The sequence below is a fragment of the Antedon bifida genome, chromosome 7 (assembly GCF_963402885.1).
Source record: "Antedon bifida chromosome 7, ecAntBifi1.1, whole genome shotgun sequence".
NCBI lineage: Eukaryota > Metazoa > Echinodermata > Crinoidea > Comatulida > Antedonidae > Antedon > Antedon bifida.
Genome location: NC_136232.1, coordinates 12,649,277 through 12,673,424, shown reverse-complemented (window position 1 = coordinate 12,673,424; position 24,148 = coordinate 12,649,277). Strand labels below are relative to the sequence as shown.

General features: G+C 36.8%; 2 protein-coding genes across 2 annotated transcripts; both read left to right on the top strand.

Moving 5' to 3' along the window:
- Window positions 1-2,744: 2,744 nt before the first annotated feature.
- LOC144847679 (uncharacterized) lies at window positions 2,745-17,761 on the top strand. The gene is made up of 10 exons (XM_078704168.1): window positions 2,745-2,843; window positions 5,590-5,812; window positions 7,001-7,306; window positions 7,667-7,796; window positions 8,699-8,917; window positions 13,140-13,286; window positions 13,741-13,901; window positions 14,712-14,846; window positions 15,409-15,491; window positions 15,617-17,761. The coding sequence occupies exons 2-10, from the start codon at window positions 5,599-5,601 to the stop codon at window positions 15,770-15,772; spliced, it is 1,551 nt and encodes a 516-aa protein (XP_078560294.1). The 5' UTR covers window positions 2,745-2,843; window positions 5,590-5,598; the 3' UTR covers window positions 15,773-17,761.
- Window positions 17,762-17,906: 145 nt separating this feature from the next.
- Window positions 17,907-24,084, top strand: LOC144848656 (GDH/6PGL endoplasmic bifunctional protein-like). The gene is made up of 6 exons (XM_078705490.1): window positions 17,907-18,002; window positions 18,859-19,054; window positions 19,419-19,748; window positions 20,749-20,904; window positions 21,585-21,701; window positions 21,992-24,084. The coding sequence occupies exons 2-6, from the start codon at window positions 18,868-18,870 to the stop codon at window positions 23,581-23,583; spliced, it is 2,382 nt and encodes a 793-aa protein (XP_078561616.1). The 5' UTR covers window positions 17,907-18,002; window positions 18,859-18,867; the 3' UTR covers window positions 23,584-24,084.
- The last annotated feature ends 64 nt before the right edge of the window (window positions 24,085-24,148 follow it).

Genomic DNA, 24,148 nt, shown 5'->3' with positions numbered 1-24,148 from the left:
GTAATACTATATAAAAAAAAAACAATAGAGGTAGGTGGTGAGTGAATAATGCAACCCGATTCTACTTTTATACACGTCACCTAAACTAATTAACTTTTAATACACGTTATCTCTGTCGCTGACCGGCCGGCCGTGCCTGCCTATTTAAATACACATAATAAGGCTTGCATCTCAAAGACTTGCAATAGTCAGTTATGTTGTATCTAACGACATCGGTCGAATGATGATACATAAGACAAAATAACATAATGGTCTAGGCTATACACGAACGCATAGGGTCCATTTCTACGTCGCTTTCATAATTTGTAATATACATGGCCATTATAAACATTTCGATTATATATAGGCCTATATTCAATTGCCCTTTACTCTTATACAAAATAGAGAGAGTTACTAAAGACAATACAACCTAATGTGCAAAAGTCTATACTCCAAGCGTAGCTGAGTTGTTTTGTTTCCATTAAAGAAACTTAATGATGAATTGTACAATTTATATTTATTGATATACATCTGTAAGACAGATGGGAAACTTAACATATAACAAAGTAATATAACAAGAAATATATGTATATTATTACATAATTGATTTTCAGAATATATATCACCCGGGCGTTCTAAAATTAATGTTTGGCGCCTGTGTGGTGTTAAGTATACTGTAAATGCAAAAACAAAGTAAGAGAAACAAGAACTGATTACAAAGAAATGTATTTATTCAAAAATAAGTATGTAATTAAAATGTGAAATAATGGTTAGTGAATTTCACAAAAGAGAAAAAAAAAACATTAATTATTAATAACAGTAGCAATAATAATTGTAATAATAATAATCATCAAATTGTAAAAATCGTCAAAACCATATTACATTATTAAGTGTTAAACACCATAATTATGATCATTTTAAAAACTGAAAAAAATACTTACGTAGGTTTAATTAATACACTACCAGTAGTATAGAATGCTATACAAGGAGTATCGGAAAACAGGAATAGGCCAACAACACTGTACAACTGTGTCACACACGGGCCGAATATAATTAATTTCACTGTGAATTTGCTGGTAGAAAGATACCTGTATTATTTTAATTATGCCTACTCATTCATCATTTACAAACATGTCCCTTATCAAATTACTTAATGAATATTATAGCAATACATAATACTTTCAGATTTCACTATGAATATGTGCCATTTAAAATATCCGGGATTCGGATCGAGGACGAAAAGTGAAGGTTCGGCTGTACTAAAACGACCTAATTTCAAAACTGATAATATTGTATTTACCACATACCACACTGTTTAAAGATGCATTGTCCCTTGAAACACAAAAAAATGAAGGTCAAAATATTCTAAATTTAAATTGGCCATATCAAAGTAATATTAAAGTTATTCACTTTAAGTCGAAAATTCGAGCCAAAAACAACAAGTTTACGTAATTAACGGGTAAATTAGTTCGTTTACATTTCGTCTGGAAAATCGTCGCGAGCGAAAGTAAACAAAGATTTCAAACCACGAATACGCATATTATGCATAATTGCTAATTATGATTGTTTACAAATCGTCATGGTTGAGAATGTATTTTCACACAGATCGTGATGAAGTTTTATGAAATATGCATACAGAGTAGCCAAACAAGCGCGTTTCATTATGGGCTATGTTTTGATCGAAAACTTTTACTGGAAGTCAAAGTTATTTTTTAAACGAAAAAACGTCTGTATTTCAGTTAAATGATTTTTTTTTCGACAAATTTTTGGTGATAGTTAATAACTATTATGATACTTCAAAATGACCCACCTTTTTTTGAAATCTTTTATTTTTTATTTTTTTTAAATTTGTCAAAGGGTCAATACATCTTTAAGCCAACTATTTTAGGACAATTAAACAATGTACTAATTAGTTATAATGGTATTCAAATTGATAAGCCAGACTATAGATAAATAATGTGGCCGTAAGCATATTCGGTATTCCCTACCGTCCATTTGTTAATTGAATAAATCACTTTTTAAAGATGTCTAGTATTGTGTGTATTGTAAATTGTATTATTAGTTATATCCCAGCCGGGGGAGTTCACTACATGTTCACCTACACTGTGTAGGCATGTTATATGTAATCTACAATAGATTCAATAATGTAGTTATATATACCGTACGAATTATTTTACTTGTGCACGAAATCGGCCGTAAATAATAGAGAAGATACACATGGATAGGCCCTATGCATGCTGGGCAGGTCAACTAAGCCTGAATTTGGTTCCCACTAGGACGCAACGCAAGGACGAAGCGCAAAGCAAGCGAGTTGACCAATGACACAGTTAATAATATTATAACTTATTAATCCATATTTGTGATTTGTCAGATTATAACTCCATGGTCAGATAGAGTATATTAAAATATCAATTTTAATACCGGGTGGGCCTATAAAATTACTATTAAAATCCATTTGTTCTTTTTTTTTATGATCCGAATATATTGTACATTTGATTGTCATGGCAATGTGAATAGTGGCTCTGTTCAAGAAATGGCCCTAGAAAGAACCACCAGGTAGAACATATAAAATGGTCAAACAGCCCTATTGAATTCAATAATTATGGCTCTGCTGTTCAAGAAAAAGTAACAGCGCCACCAACCAGAGAAGGGCAGGTACGAAACGTGACCCGCGCACTCTCGCTCCTTCTGGTGGCTGCTTGATGGTATACGGTGTGTGTGTGTCCCGACTTCCCACCTCCTCCTGTACGGGCCTAGAAAAGAAAGAGGAACCTTTTCTATTAATAATTATATCAAACGTACAGTAGGGTGTTTATCGATATTAATATTAGTTTTCCAAGAATTTGTGGATCGTGTTAATAAAGGTAAGTCTGGGCAGAGACGTTTGTTTTAACAGATAGATAGATAGGATGATTAAAAAGTATATAGGCTAGGCCTAGGCCTAGGCCTAGGGGCCTAGCCTAGGCCAGGGCCTACTAGGGTAGGAAATCCAGGCCCTAGAGGCCTAGCCTAGGAGTATAGGTAGCGGGACGGAGGGGAGGACCTACCTAGCCGTAGTAGGCTGCCCCTCTGCCTAACTCGAAAACTAGACTAGGCCTATGCCTGGCCGGAGGCTAGGGCCTGCTAGGCTAGTTGCAAGTTATGCCTATTCTATTGTCCTAGTTTAAGAAGTCTAGTGAGTAGACTAGTTTACGGGGGAGCCCTCTAGGCTACTACTGTACTAGGCCTAGCTAGCTACCCTGAGACTAGCTATTTATAGAGTCTTATTAATATTATCTACTGTAGCTAGCCGAAGAATAGGCGTTAGACCAAATGGGATTGCAGTGTTCTCCCCAGGATTCACATCAAGCGTCACGCTTTCTCCCCCGGGGCATTCCGGCACTAAGTACATGAGTCACAGCCCCACCATGGTTGGGGCTGTGGCGAAGCGATTTTTGGTAACTGACACCCTAAATGGCCGGAAATGGTACTCTCGCACGTAACATTCATGTTCAATGACACCTCTAGTTTGGCCGGAAACAACACTTATAGTGCGCTAGCAAACAGCAAAACGATCATAGCCTACTTTTTCCGCCGGTAAACATACATGATAAGAAACATTTTTTTGCGTTCATTACGAACGTCAGGGGGAAGTCCCTAATAAAAAAAATAGGCCTACTCATCATTAGGACAACTCTAGTTGGCCGGAAACGAAACTTCATAGCGCGCTAGCAAACAGTAAAAAGACGATTCAGACAACAGCCAATACTAGAGATCGAAAGAGAGACATGGCAGTAACAAAACACGTGTTTACATCTCTTGGCGGCGGCCGGTGAAAGCGCATCTCAGTTGTTATAACACTTTGTTTGTTTGTCTTTTGTTTCTTGGCTTGTAATATCGTCTAGTGGTCATATCACGTGTCTCGTATGCATTAGGCTCTTTATGCATGCCGCCGCGCTTCGGTACCTGCCTGTTATTAATTTAATCTATTTTTAGATTGGTTGTGGCATGGATTAATCCATGGTTGTGGTTGATATTTTTAGCGTCACGGATAAGGTTTTAAGCGTCACAGCCGACCGTAAAGCGTCTCAGTAGAAAACCCAAGCGTCACGGTACCGTGACGCTTCAAAGGCCTGGGGAGCACACTGGATTGTGATCAGGTTGGCCAAAAAACTAAGTTGGCCCCCAACAGAATAATATGTAGGCCCTAGCCTAGGCCTATATGTATGGAACGTCATAAAAGCACGCTAGTTTTGCCAACTATTTATGGATTGTACTGTCTTGTTTTTGTATTTTAGACGTTAATAAATGTTGAGTTAGTCTATGAAAGTTCTGGAATGTTATTAAATAATAATTTATTAAGTTTTGCCTATGAATCTATTTTTTAAAAGTTTCGTATTAACAATTTTGAGATAGGCCTAGACTTTAAAAATCAATTATTATTATTTATTCAGGCAAAAAATACATTTTACAAAATAATATAATACAATAACAAATTAAACAAACATGACGCAAGAATAAGAAGACAATGCCGACGATGTTTCATAACTTAAAAAATAAAATGTCATTGTAGGTAATTAATTTGCCATAACAATACCGAAACTGCCATAAAAATCATTCAAATATAACAGAGATACAGTACATTATAAAAAACCTCCTTAAAATAGCTGTTTTTGTGATTGCACTATTCTTGAGCGGAAATGGCGTCCAGGATTGTTGGGTGCGTACATAAAACAAATAGTAAACGGTGATTAAACAATTAAAATCATTATCTCAACATGTCATTATTTATAAATACATTTGTAAGCAGGGTCAAACAAAAATGTATTTGTTATATCAAATAAAAATTTGAATCGCGCATGAAATATTTATGTACAGTAACTTTATTTTGAAAACACATCAACTTAGAATATAATTGTGCCGGTAAATGTAGGTACATTAGTAGGCCTAGTTATAAAACAGATATCACGCAAACTAAATTTTATAATTATTTTTTGCTTAAAATATTGAAATCACGCAAATTTCATCATTTAACTCATCATGTAACTTTATTTATCATAAGTGCCGGAATATACGGTACCTTATAAAAAATAGACATTGAGTGATTTGGAGGAGGTTTGCGCAGGGTTTTTTGAGGTTTGCGCGATTTACACTGTAAAATCTGATATTTTACCTAAAAAATTTTGTTTTTCGCCCAAAAAAAAGACAACTTACAGCAATTTCATAATTTTTTTTCTCATAAATTACTTGCTATGATAGTCCTAGTCATGATAGAACCAATAATAAGTGATTTGGAGGAGGTTTGCCAGGTTTTTTTTAGGTTTGCCGATTTACACTGTAAAATCTCCAAAAAATGATGTGTTTCGGCCCAAAAAACAATTTCATAATTTTTTTTTTCGAAAGCGCCAATTTGTACGCATACGTATTCTTTCAAATCCTTCTCTACGCATGCGTATTAGCTGAGGCCTTCGATTCGCGCGAACAAATTCGACCTAGTGGAAAATTGCCTTAATAGTGTGTATGGGCTGTACAGTATGAACATTTTTGTAGGCATTGTATATATAAGACAACAATTACTCATTTAAAATTTCATTTAAGTTGTTTTTATGATACATTAAATTATCATTTCAGGTGAACACTATGGCATCTGTTCATTTGCCATTTTGTGATGCGAACTGTAGCTATGAGCATTGTCCTTTACTAATATGTGTTATGAATACAAACCGGCAGAACATGACTGAGTTGTCTGTGTGTATACAAAGTTACAAGACAAGAGGGTGGAAGATATCTGATAACATTCCAGATCCATCTAAAGATTTCCAGTACCCACTGCTTCATTGGGCTTGTGCTTTAGGTTTGTCAATGTTTAATACTAATTATAATGTTAATGACTTTTTAAATAACACCTAAATAGATTCCTGTCATGTGATTGGATAATTGTGGGTTACATGATAAAAAGCGGTGGTGAATTCCGATTTTTACAAAATGAAGCCCAGACTTTATAATTAAAGAACAGGAAACAGACTTTTCTATTATGATTAAAAATCTATCAATTTATGTCTTCTCTAATTAAAGAACTACATAGTACATGTTTGACGAAACCATATTTTATGTAATTGAATGTTTCAAATCGCTGAAAAAAGTAGAGATTGTCTCTAATGCTTGGTTCCCACTAGAGATGCAACACAAGGACGTACTGTATTGCAACGTAAGTGATTTGACCAATGTCAAACTGTCTTGTCATTGGTCAACTTGTGTTCCATCTCTAGCTTTAGTATTAAAAACAAGTAGTAAATTCTGACATGTCAAAGTACAACTGCATCTGAAGTACTGTACCTTGATTTCAATACAATTCTCACTCACTGTTCAATTCTTCTCGGCTCGACTACTGTAACTCCTTTTGTTCTATCTTCCTTAATTAAACGCCTGCAACTCATCCAAAATAATGCCGCCCGTGTATGCACGCTCACCCCAAGATACAATCACGTCACTCCTGCTCTCCGTAGTCTTCATTGGCTACCAGTCAAAAAGAGCATCATTTTTGAAATACTTCTCTTAACCTATAAAGCTCTCTCGTTCAAATTCCTCTTCTCACACCTTCCCATCGCCTTCGCTCATCTTCAAAAAATCTCCTTTCCAGTCCGTATGGCCTAAGCACCTTTACTTCTGCTGCTTCTCGCTTATGGAATGACCTACCCGCCTCTATTAGATCATGTTCTTCTACTACTGCCTTTAAATCTGCCTTGAAAACTCATCTGTTTCTTTCAAATTAAGCTCTCTCATACACCGTACCTTTGATCACTTAAAATGGAATTGGTGCATTACAAATTCGTATTATTATTATTATTATTACACAGGGTTACAGTACACAAGAACAGGCGACCAGCATTATTTTTTAAATAGTCATTAATAAAAAAACTTCTTATTTTATCATATCTATAATTTCATAAATTTGTGATAGCTTTAATAAAATTGTATAAATAATGCTTCATCTCACTATTTCTTTTTACTTGCTAATTGTTTGCCAATGTCTCATTTTCAGGTAAATATTCAATGGTCAAATGGTTGATAAAAGAAGGTTTTGATCCTAACCTACAAACAGAAGCTGGTGATACGGCTCTTCATAGGGCCATAATAAGCCAACGGTTACGCTTGCACAACAAGTTGCAGATACGAGGCCTAGATTCAACTGTCGACTTGCTTAGTGGCAATCTTTCCCTGGCTAATGTGAATCGACAGACGCCAATGTTGTTGCTAGCTCATTCGTTATTAAAGAAGGAGATTTCAGTTGAGTACTTTTCACATTGGATGATATGTTGTACAGATGCTATCATTAATATTACTCCAGGTAAGGAACAGTGTCAAAATGAATCCACTACTACTGCAGTGACTACATTTATTTACTCTTCAACCTGTTTATGTAATTAGAGTAATACTATAGGCTGTTTTTTGGTTATTCAAATTCTTTAAATATTGATTAGTATTAGTATTTATTCATCTCTCATAAGTTAAGTAGCAATTGTGTATGTCAGACCTACATTGAAGGATTTAACTAGATTTTGATCTTTGTATCTTAACACATTCTTGAGTACAAAACATTTAGGAAGTGGTTTGGCATGGTTTGGTCAGAAAACTGTACCACTTGATTATGCATACATTACTGGATTGTACAGTATCTACTTCACTATTTTTTAAACTATATCAACAGACAAACGATCAGCAATGACAGACGCTCAAGATCACGATGGCAATACTGTCCTGCATTTGATGGTTAAGCAGCCAGGCATTCTGCCTTCTATCCGGCGAATGATGAACGCATCAGCAAGTCTAAACATAAGGTTTATTGCTTTATTTCACAGATATTAAATTATAATAGGAAGCTTTCGATTTGCGATGATGAACAAACTATGTCACGTTAGTACATTGTGCGCATAGGGAATATTGGGATGTGTGTTTTCACCTCGACACAGGTTTGATGGTTTCTAGGTCCTGACGACGACCAATGACACATCAATCGACCTGATCTAGGTTTTAATTGGTCCTTGGTCGTCACAAATTAAAAGTGCCCTATTAATTCATTTTGGATTTAGAGACAACAAACAACAACAAATGTTAAGTTAACGGTTTATAAATTGAGAAGACTGAAGAGTTCTGATTGATTATATGTGAGCCTAGGGTCAAGGAGCAAACTGTACTGCAACAGTACAAACAAAATAATCTACTGTATGCTGCAAATTGCATGCATGAGTGCTCTTAAAAGCATGAGTGTTCTAAATATTTCCTGAGCTTGAATTTCAAATTGAACTCCTTTGCTGAAATGAACAACTCAAGAAACTGCAGTATAGATTCGTCACAGAAAAGGCATCGGCAGTTAAAAGCATTACGCATAAAAAACATCTTTTGGTCCATGCGAATACTTTTGAAAAACATTAAGATTAACATTGTCATTTATATACCGCCTTACAATGATCAAAGCACTTTACTGTACAATAACCAATCATCTAGTGAACATTACTTAATAGGAACATTTTTTTTTAAATTTGTCACCGACGATAAGTTGTGTATTGTTTTAGTGAGGTTATTCCACATAGTCGGGCCAAGCGTTGAAAACGAAGGTTCACTAGATGATCGGTGAACACAAGGAACATAAGTTAGCTTTTGGTGAACTGAAAAAGTTATACAACGTGATTATTGATTATAAATTGCTATTTTTTTTCTTGGTTATTTAAATTTTATTTAGAAACAAATGGGGTCAAACAGCATTAGATATAGCAAGTTCAAGCAAATCTGAGGACTATGTTCAACACCTGACAATAGTTGCTGCTCCACGGTGGCCCTGCCTTCTCAGTAAAGGAGACTCAAGCATGGTACGAACCTCTCCACGTTTACAAGTACCGACTTCACAGATGGATGTCACACTAACAAAAGGAGTCATCGCAGTCAGTTCACCAAAAAAGAGGTATACAGTAGTACCCCTCCTTTATAACCTTTTCATGTGACGCCCTTTTTTAAAGGGACACTCTCATGAAACGAATATGTGGTGCTTTTTTAAGGGACACTTTCTCATGAAAGGAATATGTGGTGCTTTTTAAAGGGACAGTTTCTCAGACTGTAAGACAGTCAGCGATAATGCTAAATAGTGTGATTAGGTCTGTTTGGAAAACAGTCATGGAAAATTCAGATCGATTGCTATTGCATTGTAAAAAAAGAGTTGTAAACATATTGAAGATTTATTGATTAGGAAGGTTATTGTCCCCCTGAAAAAATAATTCTTTAAAAATGTTTTTTTTTAATATGCCATCAGAAAAAAAATAAATAAAATTTTAAAAATAGTCAAATTGGCTGCCAGGTTTTGGTTGAATTTAACAATTTTATTTTTCTACAGAAGTGATTAGCTTTATTAAAACTACAAAATAACCTATTCAAAGTCTAATTTAATTACACAAACCAGTAGTGGTGTTAGTACTCTATGAGTGCTAGCTTACCTGTATAAACCGACAATAGCCCGTGCTCTCCAGAGGGAGGGCTTTAGATACGAAAGTGAAAAGTTCCTAGAACACCCCTCTATTATAATGGACCAGTCCACAACCACGCCCTCACATGGGAACGTTCCAACGTACCACCATTATCATTTTCCCTGAACATACCGCGTAACAATTGCGTGATTACTGCAGAAGAACTGTCGAGCCATCCTTGAATGGCGGAGTAATGGCTGCAACCGCGGACCGGTAGCCATACACAGTGCGTACTTGCAAGCCTGATTCATACAGGTAATGTAAAAAGGCGCAGATCTACTGTTGTAGACGGTGAGAGTCGACTCTCTTCTAGATTTGGGTGGCTGGGCCGTCCGGAATTCAGAAGTCTCTGAGCTGATCCCTGACAATGGCCAAATAGTCAGGTTTAGGGATTGTAGGTTGATCGTCGAGAACATCGCACGATTTTGCGTCAGTAGATCCGCGCGGACCGGAAGACTCAGCGGGTGATCGTAAAGAAGACTGGCAAAAAGCGGATATGTATGAGCGTCCATGTGTGATAGCAGAGAGTCGGAGACTTCGTACCTCCTTGTCGGTTGATGTACGCGACCACGGTTGTGTTGTCCGAGCAAATATGGATGTGTGAATTTGTTATGTTTGGAAGTAGCGTCTTCAGCGTTCGGTCTACTGCCCAAAGTTCTAAGAGATTGATGTGGGCTAACGCCTCCTTGGCATTCCAAACGCTGGAGACGTGACTTTGGTTGGAGTAACCACCCCAACCTGCTTCGGAACGTGTCCGTTTCTATTCGTGTGTCCGGAATTGATCTCTGAATTGATTTGCCCACTAACAATCGGCTGTCCGTTAGCCACCATTAGAAGTGTGTTATAATGAACGCCGACATCGGGACCGCTATGTCTAATGAGTCTGAACCTGGCCGGTAGAAGGCTGACAGATGAAGTTGCAGCGGCCACATCCGTAGCCGACAAAACGGAACTAGATCTTTGGTTACCCGTTTCTGTGAGGGGCACACTCTGCCCAACACGAGGTCTATCTGCGCTCCGAGATAAATGGGATGTTGAGTTGGCACCAGGCACGACTTCTCCCGGTTCACTAAGAACCCTACGCGTTCCGTTACGAGAAGGACGAAATTGAGACTGCTCACCAGTCGGTCCTTGGACTGAGCCACGATTAACCAGTCATCTACTAGATACATGAATATGCGAATGCCGTGCTTGTGAAAGGACGCACTGAGCGCTCGAACAATGCGCATGAACACGCGCGGGGCCGTTGATAGGCATCACGATGAACTGGTAGAGACAACTGTTGATTCGAAACCACAACCAGCGTTCTTCTTTTGCGATTGGTACGTGAAAGTATGCATCTTTAAAATCTATCAATGCGGCCCAGTCTCCTCGTCTTAGCCTTAACAGGATCGATGAGACTGTCTCCATCCGAAACCTGCGGGGCCGGATAAATCGTTTGTTTAGACGTTTTAGATTTAGAATTAGTCGGCAGTACCCCGAGGACTTCTCAGTTAAGATTACGGTTGATTTGGGCCAGAGCCAGCATGCTCCTTTGTGGAGCAGCGCGGCAATCCCGTCCATAAGTGCTCGTTGCTTTATTGGATCTTTGTGGATTGTGGTCGGACGAGGACCTCCACACACTGGAGGGCTCGTGAATTCTATGCGGTAGCCGTAGCTTAATGTGGAGAGAATCCAGCTGTCTACCATCAGCTTCTCCCACTATCGAACGAACCGTAGGAGGCGACCTCCCACTGAACTGGCCCCCGACGGCACGGACCTCGTCTGCACGTCACTGGTACCTTCGGTCACCATGTCACGAACTGCGGTCCCGGCGTGCTCGCTTGTTGGTCCGCGACCAGGCCAGTAATCTGCTGATCACATCCGCGTCAAGGTGCTGTGAATGATACGGATCTGCGAGGAACGACAGAAGGTAGCCCGACATCGAGACCGTTCTTAACATCTCACATGCACCACGGTCGACCACGATTAGCGCCTCCTCAGTTTTTGCGGCCGAAAGAGACAGAAATATACCGATGGCGTCGAGTCCTTGGTCCTCGCGAGCACGCTCTTTTGCTGCATCCGGGATCGGTGGTGCCGAGATGTATCTTTGGAATTGTTCCTGCGGAAGCGGGAAGGCTGCTGCGAGATTTTGCGCAGCAGCCCTACGGGTCTTAGGCTCCTGGCGACCAGTTCTGGGTCCAGTGGCGCAATTGGACAGGTCGTTACCCACTTTAGTGGAGCACGCACTTCAAAAGTGGAATATATTTTCGGACCATTGTACGCGTACTCGTCTCCAATGTACGATAGTACAGCAGGAACTACACGATTGACGACAGCCTACAACCCGTCTACTCCCTGTGCAGCGTCGGAGCGATCTTAACTAAGCAGTGGTCTTATCATGGTCTTATCGTACCCACCGGCATCCGGCGATGGTTCCGTCCCTCGACTTTGAAAGTACTGCGGAGGCAGTACTGGCACAGGGGGATAATTAAGCGAGGATGCCGAGGGCACAGCCTCACTCTGTAGAGCTCGCACCGCTGCTGCGATGGCCTCCAGTACGGCTGGTGACAAACCTTTGTCCTGCGTACTACTGGGCGGTTGAGGCGCAGCGGCCGTTGCAGGTGCGTCGGGCAATTCTACCGGCGCTTCGGCTTCTATTAGCGAGGCCGGGGGCTCCTTCTGAACCTCCTCGGGTGTGGGGTCTACCACCCGTGCATGCCACGACGGACGCGGCAACGTCGGGGAAGCCGTCCAATGCACGCATATGTCACACAGCGACTCCTGGCTGCAGGTGCAGCAGTGAATGCAAAGCAAGTGGCGGTCCCACTTGACTGTCGCACGCTGGCCTCTACATGCATTCCGATTTAGGCATATCGGCGACGGAACACAGTACATACGCAACTAGGCAAAATAAAATGAACAATACAACCTGAGTTCTTATTGTTGTTTCACGCAACAGCGAGTCCACGCCCCAGCTGAGGCAGTCCAGGTGTAAAGTAAATTCCTTTGTTCTTTTGTTCCTCTTGGTAGTGTGGCTGTTCAGAGGCCTAAAATCCAATGGAAATTGGGTGTTTTCTTTATTTTAATCTTATTTATAAGGAAGATCCAGATTTAAAACGGAACAAACAATATAGCAAATGGTACTGCAACCGGCGATAAGAATAGTAAATATCCTGTCGTCTGGTAATTAGCACGTAAGCTTCTTTAGGAACTTTGTATACTGTACAATGTATAACAACGTTATCACTTGTATCATACGTCGTTACGTCTCCACGTTATGAAAGAAAATGATGACGGTGGTACGTTAGAACGTTTCCCACATGAGGGCGTGGTTGCAGACTGGTCCATTATAATACAGGGGTGTTCTAGGAACTTTTCACTTTCAGATCTAAAGCCCTCACTCTGGAGAGCACGGGCTATTGTCGGTTTATACAGGTAAGCTAGGCACGATATAGACTAATCTTTCATGGTTTTGGGGGACAATACATCTTTAAGATCTGTAGTTAAATGGTAAATCATTACAATACATCATAAAGCAGACGTTTTTCTGTTGCGTATTTTCTATTCTGTATAAAAAGACATTAGTTCCATTTCTAGAAGCTGATATTAGTAGAGATCAATTACACTTTGTCATTATGCCAGTTATATTTTATTAAGAAAAACGCCTGTTTTCTTTAAATGTAGACTAAATTCAAATCGAGATACAGCTTCGGTTGCGAATGCTTCACCGGCGGAGCCTGTTGTCACAAAACGATCAAGAAAAGGTTCACCACACCGCAGAGTCGCATTTGACAACCTTCGAACGCATTTACCAGGAACCTCACAAATTGAGTAAGTTATTCCACAACTAATAAATTGATATTATTCACTAGTTGATACCCATCCTACAGAATGACCTCTCTTTAACATTTAATGTTGTTAGTGGATGACCGAGTGGTTAAGACAGCATAATCTATAGCCTTATGGGAAGGGTTTGAGGCTTACTCACTTTATGGTGCTGGTGATAAATCTTCTCGTTCCGTCTATACAAAATCCTTGTATGCAGTGGGAACCAAGAACCTAGTACATCTGAAGTCTTTCGAGATGTGTAGGGTTTTACTCCTGTGTTTTAGTTCACACAGCAATAAAAGTGCCATAACTTGGCCCTAGGGGAGAAACATGTAATTGCGTGTAACATAAACAGCGCAACGAGCAATGACCTTGTAAATAGAAATTAAATATTATTAATTATATATTTTTATTGTAATAAAGCCAAACTAAGTGGATAGATAATTTTGTTGTTTAGAGAAGCAAGAAATAATATGGATGCAGTCACAGTGACAATCACACAATCTTGTATCAAATGTGAATTAGAAGATAATGTTGAAGTTACCAACCCTGCGGCCACAAGTTATATACCAGAAAGTACAAGTTACACAAATGATGCAGTTTACAGTCCTGATGATAGTAAGTTAGTTGTCTACTACACTATCAAACTAGTTTGACAAAAAAAGTTTGATGTGCTCAAATATGGTAGTGATAGGCTCAAACATGGTAGTGATATGACATCATCATGTCCATATATGGGCACATTTTTTGTTGTCACATAAAGTTTAATAGTTTAGACAGAGCTTAATCAGTTTGACAAAATCAAAAATCTTGAAAGCTGCGAGAATGTTTAAGTACAATGGAAATTCATGCCAGCACCCAATTTATGCCATTGTCGCTATCCAGGGTTCAAACTAATGATCTGAGGCTAGCACCAGTTGAATCTCTTGGGACCTCCTCTCCTATAGATATAGAAACTGGCAGACATGAACGAAATCCAATGACTAAACAGACAATAAGTTGATTTTGAGCCATTTTTAGAAATACAAACAGAAGGTGAATCGCGGATTTAAAACAAATTTAGCTAAAAACGATCTCTTCCAGCAACAGAATGGTTGTGTACAAGTTTAAATTGGTAACAATCTTAGTAATGGAAAGGATAAAGCGATTTCTTTTTCTCATTGGATTCGCCTAGTGGAAACCAGGCTTCATTCATGAGCTTGCTTATGCTTGGTTCCCACTAGGACCCTAGCGTGGTTACCAATGACAATAGCGACAGCGCGAATAATCCATCGCTTTGCGTTGCGTCTCTAGTGAGAACCAAGCATTTTGAGTACTTGATTAAGACTATCTATGTAGAGAATAACAGACAAAATCTGGTTTACCTTTTCAATTTCTGTCAATTTTGTTTTTACCTTCTATTTTTTTTGTTTTTTTTTGTCTATACAGCAACATCTGATTCAAGTGGTTTCTTTGAATATTTAAAAATTAGCCCAGGATTTAAAAAAGAAATTGTAGAAAAACTGGAACAAGATAAACAGCAATTCCAGGCTATTATAAACCAAGAAGAAACAATAAGGCTTGGTAAGTTATGCATAGTAGTGCGGGAAAAAAAAGCTTTTACCCTACTTTATCACAGAACACAAGAATCTCCTGTTCGTTAAAAGCGTGTAAAATTTTGAATATCATTGTTTAATAGAGCAGAGAAAATGGGCGACACCATTTTGAGTCATGGAGTAGTACACCCTCAGTATGTTAGAAAGTTAAATCCTTTACTATACTGTATATAAATAGGGTAATATGCATCAGGGACATTTCTGCCCAGGAGTATGTTAACAGTTGCTCTTCGTGGGCCATATCAAATGTATCCATGGGCCTCATTTAGCCTTTAGGCCATCTGTTAAGAACACCAGGTTTAAACCATTCAGATAAAGCTTCATAATGTAACAAACCTGTGTGACTTTATTATAACAAGAATATAACAAACACAAAAGTAATCATTTGAGCTTAGTAGTCCCACAGTTGTTTTATCCTATGATTCTTTTACTTACTTATTCTTGAACTAGTAATGAGGCGAATTGAAAAATATTTTACCAGTTATAAGAGGGTTCTTGTATTTTTAAAAATTATTTGTGTCTTTCAACAGTTGAAGAATCGGAGCTGAAGGAGATAAATGAGGAGATAAAAATTTCTGAGGAGAAAATTGTTTATTTGTTGGGACAAGTAGAGGTAAATATAAATAAAAAAATATTTGTATGCATGAATTGTACTGTGCTTTTAAACATTGTGAAATTAAGATCTGAAAAGAACCTAATGTCCTATCTTTTGCACTGTAATTTTAATTTTTATTGCAGAGATTACAAAATAAGTCATCAGACCTAGAAAAGAGTGTTGACAAACTGAAACGAAATTCAACTGAACGTTTAGAAAAGGTGACCAAGATAAAAAATAAACTGTTAGTGTGTATGAAGACTATGAAAGAACTTGAACAAGACAATGGAAAAAGCTGAGTATAAGGAATAGTTACTGAAGCATAACAAAATACAACCAAAAGTAATCTAGAGGTAGTAATGAGTACTGTACATACAAATAAAGGCGTTATTAAAGCTTGGTTCCCACTAGGATGCAACGCAAGCATAACGCAAGTGATTTTGACCAATCACAAGCGATGGATTATTCAAACTGTTGCTTTTCATTGGTCAACTCCCTTGCATTGCGTCGCTAGTGGGATGTATGCAATGGTTTATATTTTCCATTACTATGCTTCGTACAGTAAGGTGTTATTTTGCATTGCAGTATATCGTATACATACGTTCAACTGACGCAACGCCGGACACCCTTAGACCATTAGATGTCTGGGTTGACAGAAAGTCTTGTTTTCCAAATGCAATTTTAATAGGGAAAAATCATCTAACTATATTTTGGTTTTCCGAGAGTTTTTCCGATGTTCAGTCTGTCTTCTATTGAGAGTGTGCACTGTGTAATAAATGTTTATTATGTGAAATACCAAGTTTTTTATAATCGTCAGGGTTCAAACTATATCTTATATATAAAATACTATATTGGATCACCAAGAGTGTTGCTAAAACTCTGTTTACACTATCAAACTTTATGTGATAATAAAAATGTGATGTGCCCATATATGGACACATCACATTTTGATAATGTTTGATAGTGTAGACAGAGCTTTAGACCTCAATGAAGTCTTCTACATCAACTATAAATGTTTGGAAGGTGACATGCAGTAATCTGCATAGAACCTAATGTTTCTTTTAGTCATAATTTATTTATCCTTTCTGTTTTTAAGCATCAATTTATCAATAATACAGTAGTATGAATATTTAGAGGCGCTCTTTACCAAAAGGTCTCACAGCACTTAAATCGAAAAGGTTTAAACTGGTAAAAGTGATCAGTAATTTTAATCATGTGTATCTACTTACAATTTTGCCTCTAAAATTATGTCAATATTTTTATAACCATCTATAATTTGTGTATTTAAAAATGCAATACAAAACTGTTCTTACTCAAAATAGCATTAATCAACATATTTTTAATGGAAATGTTCCCTGTTCTATACTGTACATGCCTTCACAAGGCTTCGTTATTCTGTATACATCCGCTCATGTGAGGGCGGCCACCCATCTCTATCTCATTTCTTTTCAACCCAGAATAAAAAACAGAAAGGGCTTTTTTTATCCATAGTAGGCATACATACAATTTTTTTTTATTTATTAACTAAATGAATTCGATTTGAGAAATATATTGTATAATTTGAAATATTTAATTTAAATTCTGTTATTTTATTTTTAAGGTTAATTTCTGTAATTTGTATATAATGTTTTTCATTGATATAATTTAAAAATGTTGCCATTTAATATACCATCAGGGCTAAAAATAGAATTGACAACATTTTTTTTTACTCTAGTCAAGAATTTAAATAAAATGTAATACTTGCCATGACATATTGTTGAGTTGAGTTAATTATCTTTATATTTCATTGAATACTGAGGTGTTGAATATTAAGATGGTGAGAATAGATGACGCGTGTGTTAATAAACTTAAGGTTGAATGTAGCTAATTTAGTAATTTTTGTTATTGATTTTCTTAAATTAAAAAGTTATATTAGATTAGTACTTGGGAATTTACAATTTCATAGTGTTTTATTCATAATTTTAAATATTATATTTGCATTAGGTCTAGGCCTACAGGTATAGGAAAGGGGTTGGGTTTGAATATTTTGCCTGTAATGTAGTGGGTCTACAACAAGTTAACTTACCAAAAGTTGACAGTATGTTTATAGCAAGATGCATTATGCATATTTTATTGCATACTCTTGTATTTTTCTTCATAAAACTGTTGATGGTAGATATCCGTGGAGGTGAAAAATAAATAAATATGTTCACATTCATGGTAGATCTCAATATAACAAAAATAATTGAATGTATTTGTATAAAATGTTTGATTTTACAGAAATAAAGTTGAAGAAAAAATTTGTATAATGGTTGTATCATGACGTTAATTACATAACATCGTAGCTCGATGGTTGTACTGCTTTGGATAATACTTAATAGTTTACTACACTGTAGCATGGAACTATAATTATAGTTCCATGATCTTACATAACACACCTATACGAATAATGGAATAATCCTCACATGTGAGGTTTTTTCTATAAAAAAACAAACGAAACGACGTACCTGGACGACGTGTAGGCCTAGGCTAGGCCTCTACTAGACTAGAGTGAGAGAATTTATTAAAATTTTACATTATATTTTTATGTTTTTTCCAAGTTAGTTTCTGAAGTAATCTAGGCTAGAAATACATTCAAGGCCTACCTACTATTCTAGACTTTTTAGGCCTCCTGCTGCTGCTGACCTCTCTCTCCCCGTGTGTGTGCTAGGCCTGTGTGCAGGAGGAGGATATCAGGGGGAGTGATACCTGTGTGTTTTAGAGTCTAGTTTGTAGGCCTAGCCAAGAAGCCAGGTAGCTTAGCTAATAATAATCATTTTTTGACAATAAATCTAGGCCATAGGCCTAGCTAGTTTATTTCAGGTAGCTACTTGGTATGGATGGAACCATGATGTAGGCCTAATGACTTGTATGAAATATGTATTGTATATGTAATATTTCATATGCATTTGTTAGTGCAATTTGCACAATTTGAAATTGCACAAGCATTTCCTTGCTTGCACAATTTGAATCAAAATACTTAGTTCAAATTGCGCAGGAGCCTAAAAAGGCTGCGATCTTCTTGCAGCAGCGTGGATGGGTTTATGAATATGATAAGTCAACAATGTTTACTTCGTTAAAATAAAGAATTTGAATTTAAGTAACAGAGCTAGTTCAACCGGATCAAGTGCAGGTGTGAGTGAATACAGGGCTTCCCCTTTTATGCTTACTACGTTTCATGTCATTTTGTGTTCAAATTGCACAAAGAAATCCCTGTGAAATTCAAAGAAAATCCTTTATTTTTGATTTAAAAACACATTTACCATCACACCTAATAAAATACTGTAGGCCTATCCTGTTCATTTCTCTTGAAACTTGCACAGTTGAATATATTGACCGCCCATTTATATAATTTTTTTTTCTTAAGATAATTGTCATGATGATGACTTCTTTAAAAGCAAGTTTTATGCAGCTTTCTATGGCATTAATCATAGGTGCTATTACTATGGTATCAACCCAACACCCTGTTCCTACACCTAAAATTACCAGTGTTGTCATCGTTGGGGCTACCGGTGATCTAGCTCAACGCTATCTGTGGCAAGGATTTTTTAATTTATTTGTAGGTAAGTTTTCATCTTAGTAGTAAATTATACTATATAAAGTAAGTATTCCTCTCTTAATATGCATATTATTTATACTAAACACAAAAGCATACAATAATAAATATTGTATGTGTATTATTTTATACACATCCCAGAGCTGGTACCCTCAACTGCTCTGTGGCCTGTAGTCTAAAACATTCCCAGTAAAATTCTGTGATACCCTGTTACCCCCAACCCCATCCCTACCATCACTCCTCACACCCAGCGAGTTTAAATGTACTGTAATTAAAACCTTCATGTCAGTACTATTGCAGTCATTTTGATATAGACCAGTTTAAATACTGTATTGTATTAACATACTAATGTTAAAATTCTTATTTTAAAGAAATGGAATCTGTTGGTCATCATCTAAAACTGTATGGTGCCACAAGGGTTAATGCAGAGGAAGGTACAGTACTCCTGAAAAACATTCTCAATGAGCGTGTTCAGTGCAACAAATTGACAGTCCCAATCTCGTCCAACTGCGAGGATTTGAGGGAGAAATTCCTTTCACGTGTGCAATACAAACAGCTAAAGAAAGCGGAACAGTACCAGGAACTCTGCAAGATGTTTGAAATGGAAGCAGACCAAGAACATGCTAAAGAAAATGGTCGTTGGTTTTATCTGTCTGTACCTGCTTTTGCATATGCCAGTATTGCTGAAAATGTGGGGAGCTGTAAGTATTTTCATGACATCATCATCTTTTATTTGAATCAGCTTTTTTCCTCTTCCAAGGGGTTACTGACCGTCACTCGTTCCAGGCTGCTACTTACACCATCTCTCCACTTTTTTCTGGTCTTGCGCATCATGTTCTTTCAAATCAATTTTCCTACTTTCTTTCTATGTCACCTTTGGCTTTTTCTTTCTTTTCTACCTTCTACTTCTAAATGCCAAGTTCTCTTTACTGGTTACTCTTCATCTTTTCTTACAATTATGTCCTATCCATCTCAAGCTACTTGAGACTTCCATGATTTTTTCACTCGGGTCTAGACGTTCCATGAGCTCCTTTGTGTTCAGACAGAATGTATTTATAATAAAAATAATGAATGTTTATGAGTGGAATAGATAGACTATTTCCATCAGTTAAAAGATGGACTGGTTTATAGAATGAGTTCAATAGACAGTCCCTCGAAATGATCATCTTCCTTAAATGTGCAGAACCTTGTTTTGAGTATAGTCGCACATGGGTTGAAACCTTAATTATTTATTTACCAACCTTGAAAGTTTGAAAGATTAGTTATAATACAGTATACTTTTAGTAGTATTGTATTTTGACCTAAATTGTAAAGTAGAAAAGTTATAGAGACAGTATTCTTTCTGTCCCCTTGCACAGGGAATTTATTCATATAGGCCTCTGCTCCGTGAATATGTACATAAGTTGATACAATATTGTTGAATTAATAAGTCATTAGTGATGTCGTATTTTTAAAGCAAAATAGATAGATGTTAGATAATGTGTTTGATATGTTATTTAATCAATATATGAATAGACGTAATTTATTAATAGATGGATGTTGTAGTGATTAGCCATACAATGGCCTTGATTGAATAAAAGCCAACAGATACTGCCTCCATGACAGTCAGTACAATAGAAGCCACATACGTTGTTTCATTTCAATTTATTAAGATATGTATAGTAAAATGGTGGTTTTAATCAACATATCAATGACTTTCAGTTTGCAGGCCTACTGTGAGTAATACATGGCTGCGTGTTGTCCTTGAGAAGCCCTTTGGGCATGATCTAGAGTCAGCCACAAAGTTGTCTGACCAACTTATGGAACATCTACATGATGAGGAAATGTATAGAATTGACCATTATCTTGGAAAAACAGGTACATATTTAAAATCCTATTGGTTTAGTCCAATGTTCCACAAACTTCCTAAGCACCACATGTTTGGTCCTAAGAACAAATGCATGTAGGAAAATAAAAAAAATGGATTGCTGGGTTAGACAAATTTAAGCATAAGTATCATTATAATTTGATAAACTACAGTACTTGAACTTGAACAAACATTACTTATGAAATGAAATAAATTCTAGTATATATACTTGCTTGGAACCACAAAAGTTTGCAATGTTTAATATTGTAATAATAATAATAATAACTTTATTGTTTCTCTTTTATAACAGAGGCACAATTCTCAAGAGATGTGCAACAAAATAAAATAAATATGGACTTATCCTAATACACAATAAAATACATTTATAAAATATTATTACATTAAAAAGTATATAAACATTAGGTTATAAAAATACATTCAATACATTTGAGCGAAAAGTAAAAGATTGTGTTATGGAAGGATATTATAAATTTTGTTGCGTTCTTTCCATGCAGTTGTTAAAAATAATTTACAATATTTGTCAAAGATGTTACTTGCTAATACATAGTTAATATTGGTTATAAATTGGATATGATATTCTTCATGAATTATATATTCTTCATGTATAAGAAGCATCTTTTGTTCTATATTAATTTGAGTTTAAATGTAAATTGTATGTTTCTTGAACCAGGAGTATCTTCGATTTTGCCTTTCCGACAGCTCAATCAAGATAAGTACGAACAAATTTGGAATAAGCATCATGTGGAAAGAGTGGAAATAGTTATGAAAGAAAAACTTGATGTCACAGGTAAGTACAACCAATACCCTACCTATAAGGCTTTGTACCAAAAGACATGTTCTAAATGTAATTCACCTACTGTACATTATCTTACGCTCTGTCTACACTATCAAATTTTATGTGACAACAAAATGTGCTGTGCCCTGGCCATATATGGGCATAATGACATCATATCACTACCATATTTGGGCACATCACACTTTTTTTGCCAAACTAGTTTGCTAGTGTATACAAAGCGTTATACCATGTAACACCTGCGTTCGCATTTCAGTAATTCGTATTATTTATTGTTGATACAGGTCGTTTTAGTTTTTATAATGAGTATGGAGTTATACGAGATGTCATGCAGAATCACCTGACAGAAATATTAGCACTTATTGCTATGGAAATACCAGCAAATATCAGTTCACCTGAAAAGCACAGATTTGAGAAAATAAATCTTATGAACAAAATCCAGCCAATCAGAAAACAGCATGCAGTGATTGGTCAGTATAAAGCCTACCAGGAAGAGCTTCGAGATGAACTGGGTAAGGCAGACAACTTCACAAGTCTTGTTCCTACATTTGCAGGTGTCACGTTATTCATAAACTCTCCTAGATGGTTTGGTGTTCCCTTTGTGTTGGTCTCCGGTAAAAAGATGGACTCAAAATCTGGTTATGCAAGAATAGTATTTAAACAAAACACTTTCTGTGTAAATGATGACGGGATAGAGGGTGCTTGTGGCACTAAACAAATTGTTATATACACTGGTGGTACAGGAGGAACCAAACCAATGCTTTTGGTAAGTAAAAATCTTCCTCGACCAAATGTTTTTGCAGGTTGGACAACAAAAAATTCATTTGAAGACCAGAATTTATTTGGTTCTGATTTCAAAGACTTCAATCATTATTCTCCACCTGTTGAAGCAGATGCCTACTCAGCTCTTTTACGATCTTGCTTCCTTGGAGAAAAGCAAAATTTCATTGCTTCTGATGACCTAATGCAGTCTTGGAAAATATGGTCACCACTTCTAAAAGATCTCGAAGGTACCATTCCACGAGAATACCCAGGAGGAATCAATAATGGAGAAATCTTAGATTTTGTTTCATTGACTTCTGGCACTCAGTTTGTAACACAGCAGAATGAACCACTGTTTGAAAACAGATATCAACACAATATTGCATTTAAAACTTCAACATTTAGAAATGAGTTTTTAGTATCTGGTGAAGCCAAACAAGTAATACAAGCGCTTGCTGTGGATATATATAATTCTTCAATCTTCAGTATTAAGTCGCGAGGATATTTCCACCTGGCGCTTTCTGGTGGGAAGAGTCCAGTTCCATTGTTTCATGAACTTTCCCAATTGGACAGCTTCCCTTGGAGAGATACTCATATTTGGTTGGTTGATGAAAGGTGTGTAGATTTTGATAATGACAACTCAAATTTTAAATCACTTGCTAAGAATTTGATAGACTACATTAGCATCCCGTATAGGAATGTGCATCCGATGCCAATAACTGGCGTATGGGAGAATTGTGACGAGGAACAAAGTATCTACTATGACAATGACATCAGAAAGAGGACAAATGGCATATTTGATTACATTGTTTTAGGCTTAGGAAAAGATGGACACACCGCTTCACTCTTCCCACACAGCTCGACTCTTGAAGAAGACCGCCAGTTTGTCAGTGTCACCGTAAATCCATCAGATGGTTCTAGCAGACTTTCTCTTACGTACCCATGTTTGAATGCTGCTAGAACAGTATCTGTTTTAGTTACAGGTGCAGATAAAGTAGACATTGTCAATAGAATAAAAGGTGGTATTGTTGATAAAATGAACCTGCCTGTAACAGGTGTGTCACCTGATTCAGGAGTCAGGTGGTATATAGATGATGAAGCTCTAACTGGTTAAACATAAACCACTACTACAGCTTGGTAAGACACTGTTGAGTAACATACAATGTTACAGTAAAAAATATAAAAATCTGAAAAAGTGGGTGTATGGGAGATATATCCTTTTAAATCCCTCATTGGACACTGATGTACTTGTATAAAATAGTCCACTTTATTACTGTAGTATTACATAAGACGTAGCCAAGAGAATCAAATTGGTGCAGTTGTCGCAACAAGAGGGACCAATCCCCTGTGCAGGCTATGGGGTTACCAAAGGCCTCTGCCAAAAAGGTTGAAACTTTACCCACCATACTGGTGGTTACGGCCCTGCTTCAGGAACAAACAAAGTGTCCCCTTAATTGAGGTGGGACGTAGTGTATATATATATATATATATTCTATTATTGTTTTAAATCAAGTAGACAGACCATTTCAATATTATTGACCTTGGACAAATTAACATTTAATTGTATCAAATAGTTTAGTAAAGAAAGCAGTATGCAATTTTGAAATTACGAAAATGTAAGAGAAAAGAAAAATATACTATGCAAGTTCTGTAAAAATGTATAGTAATCGAGTGCTAAA

Excerpts from the sequence above, each read along its gene's own strand:
- LOC144847679 (XM_078704168.1), top strand. The coding sequence starts at position 5,599 with ATGGCATCTGTTCATTTGCCATTTTGTGATGCGAACTGTAGCTATGAG. Across the intron at positions 7,797-8,698 it reads TCAGCAAGTCTAAACATAAG|AAACAAATGGGGTCAAACAG; the intron begins GTTTATTGCTTT and ends AATTTTATTTAG. Across the intron at positions 13,287-13,740 it reads CCAGGAACCTCACAAATTGA|AGAAGCAAGAAATAATATGG; the intron begins GTAAGTTATTCC and ends TTTGTTGTTTAG.
- LOC144848656 (XM_078705490.1), top strand. The coding sequence starts at position 18,868 with ATGATGATGACTTCTTTAAAAGCAAGTTTTATGCAGCTTTCTATGGCA. Across the intron at positions 19,055-19,418 it reads ATTTTTTAATTTATTTGTAG|AAATGGAATCTGTTGGTCAT; the intron begins GTAAGTTTTCAT and ends CTTATTTTAAAG. Across the intron at positions 19,749-20,748 it reads TGCTGAAAATGTGGGGAGCT|TTTGCAGGCCTACTGTGAGT; the intron begins GTAAGTATTTTC and ends AATGACTTTCAG.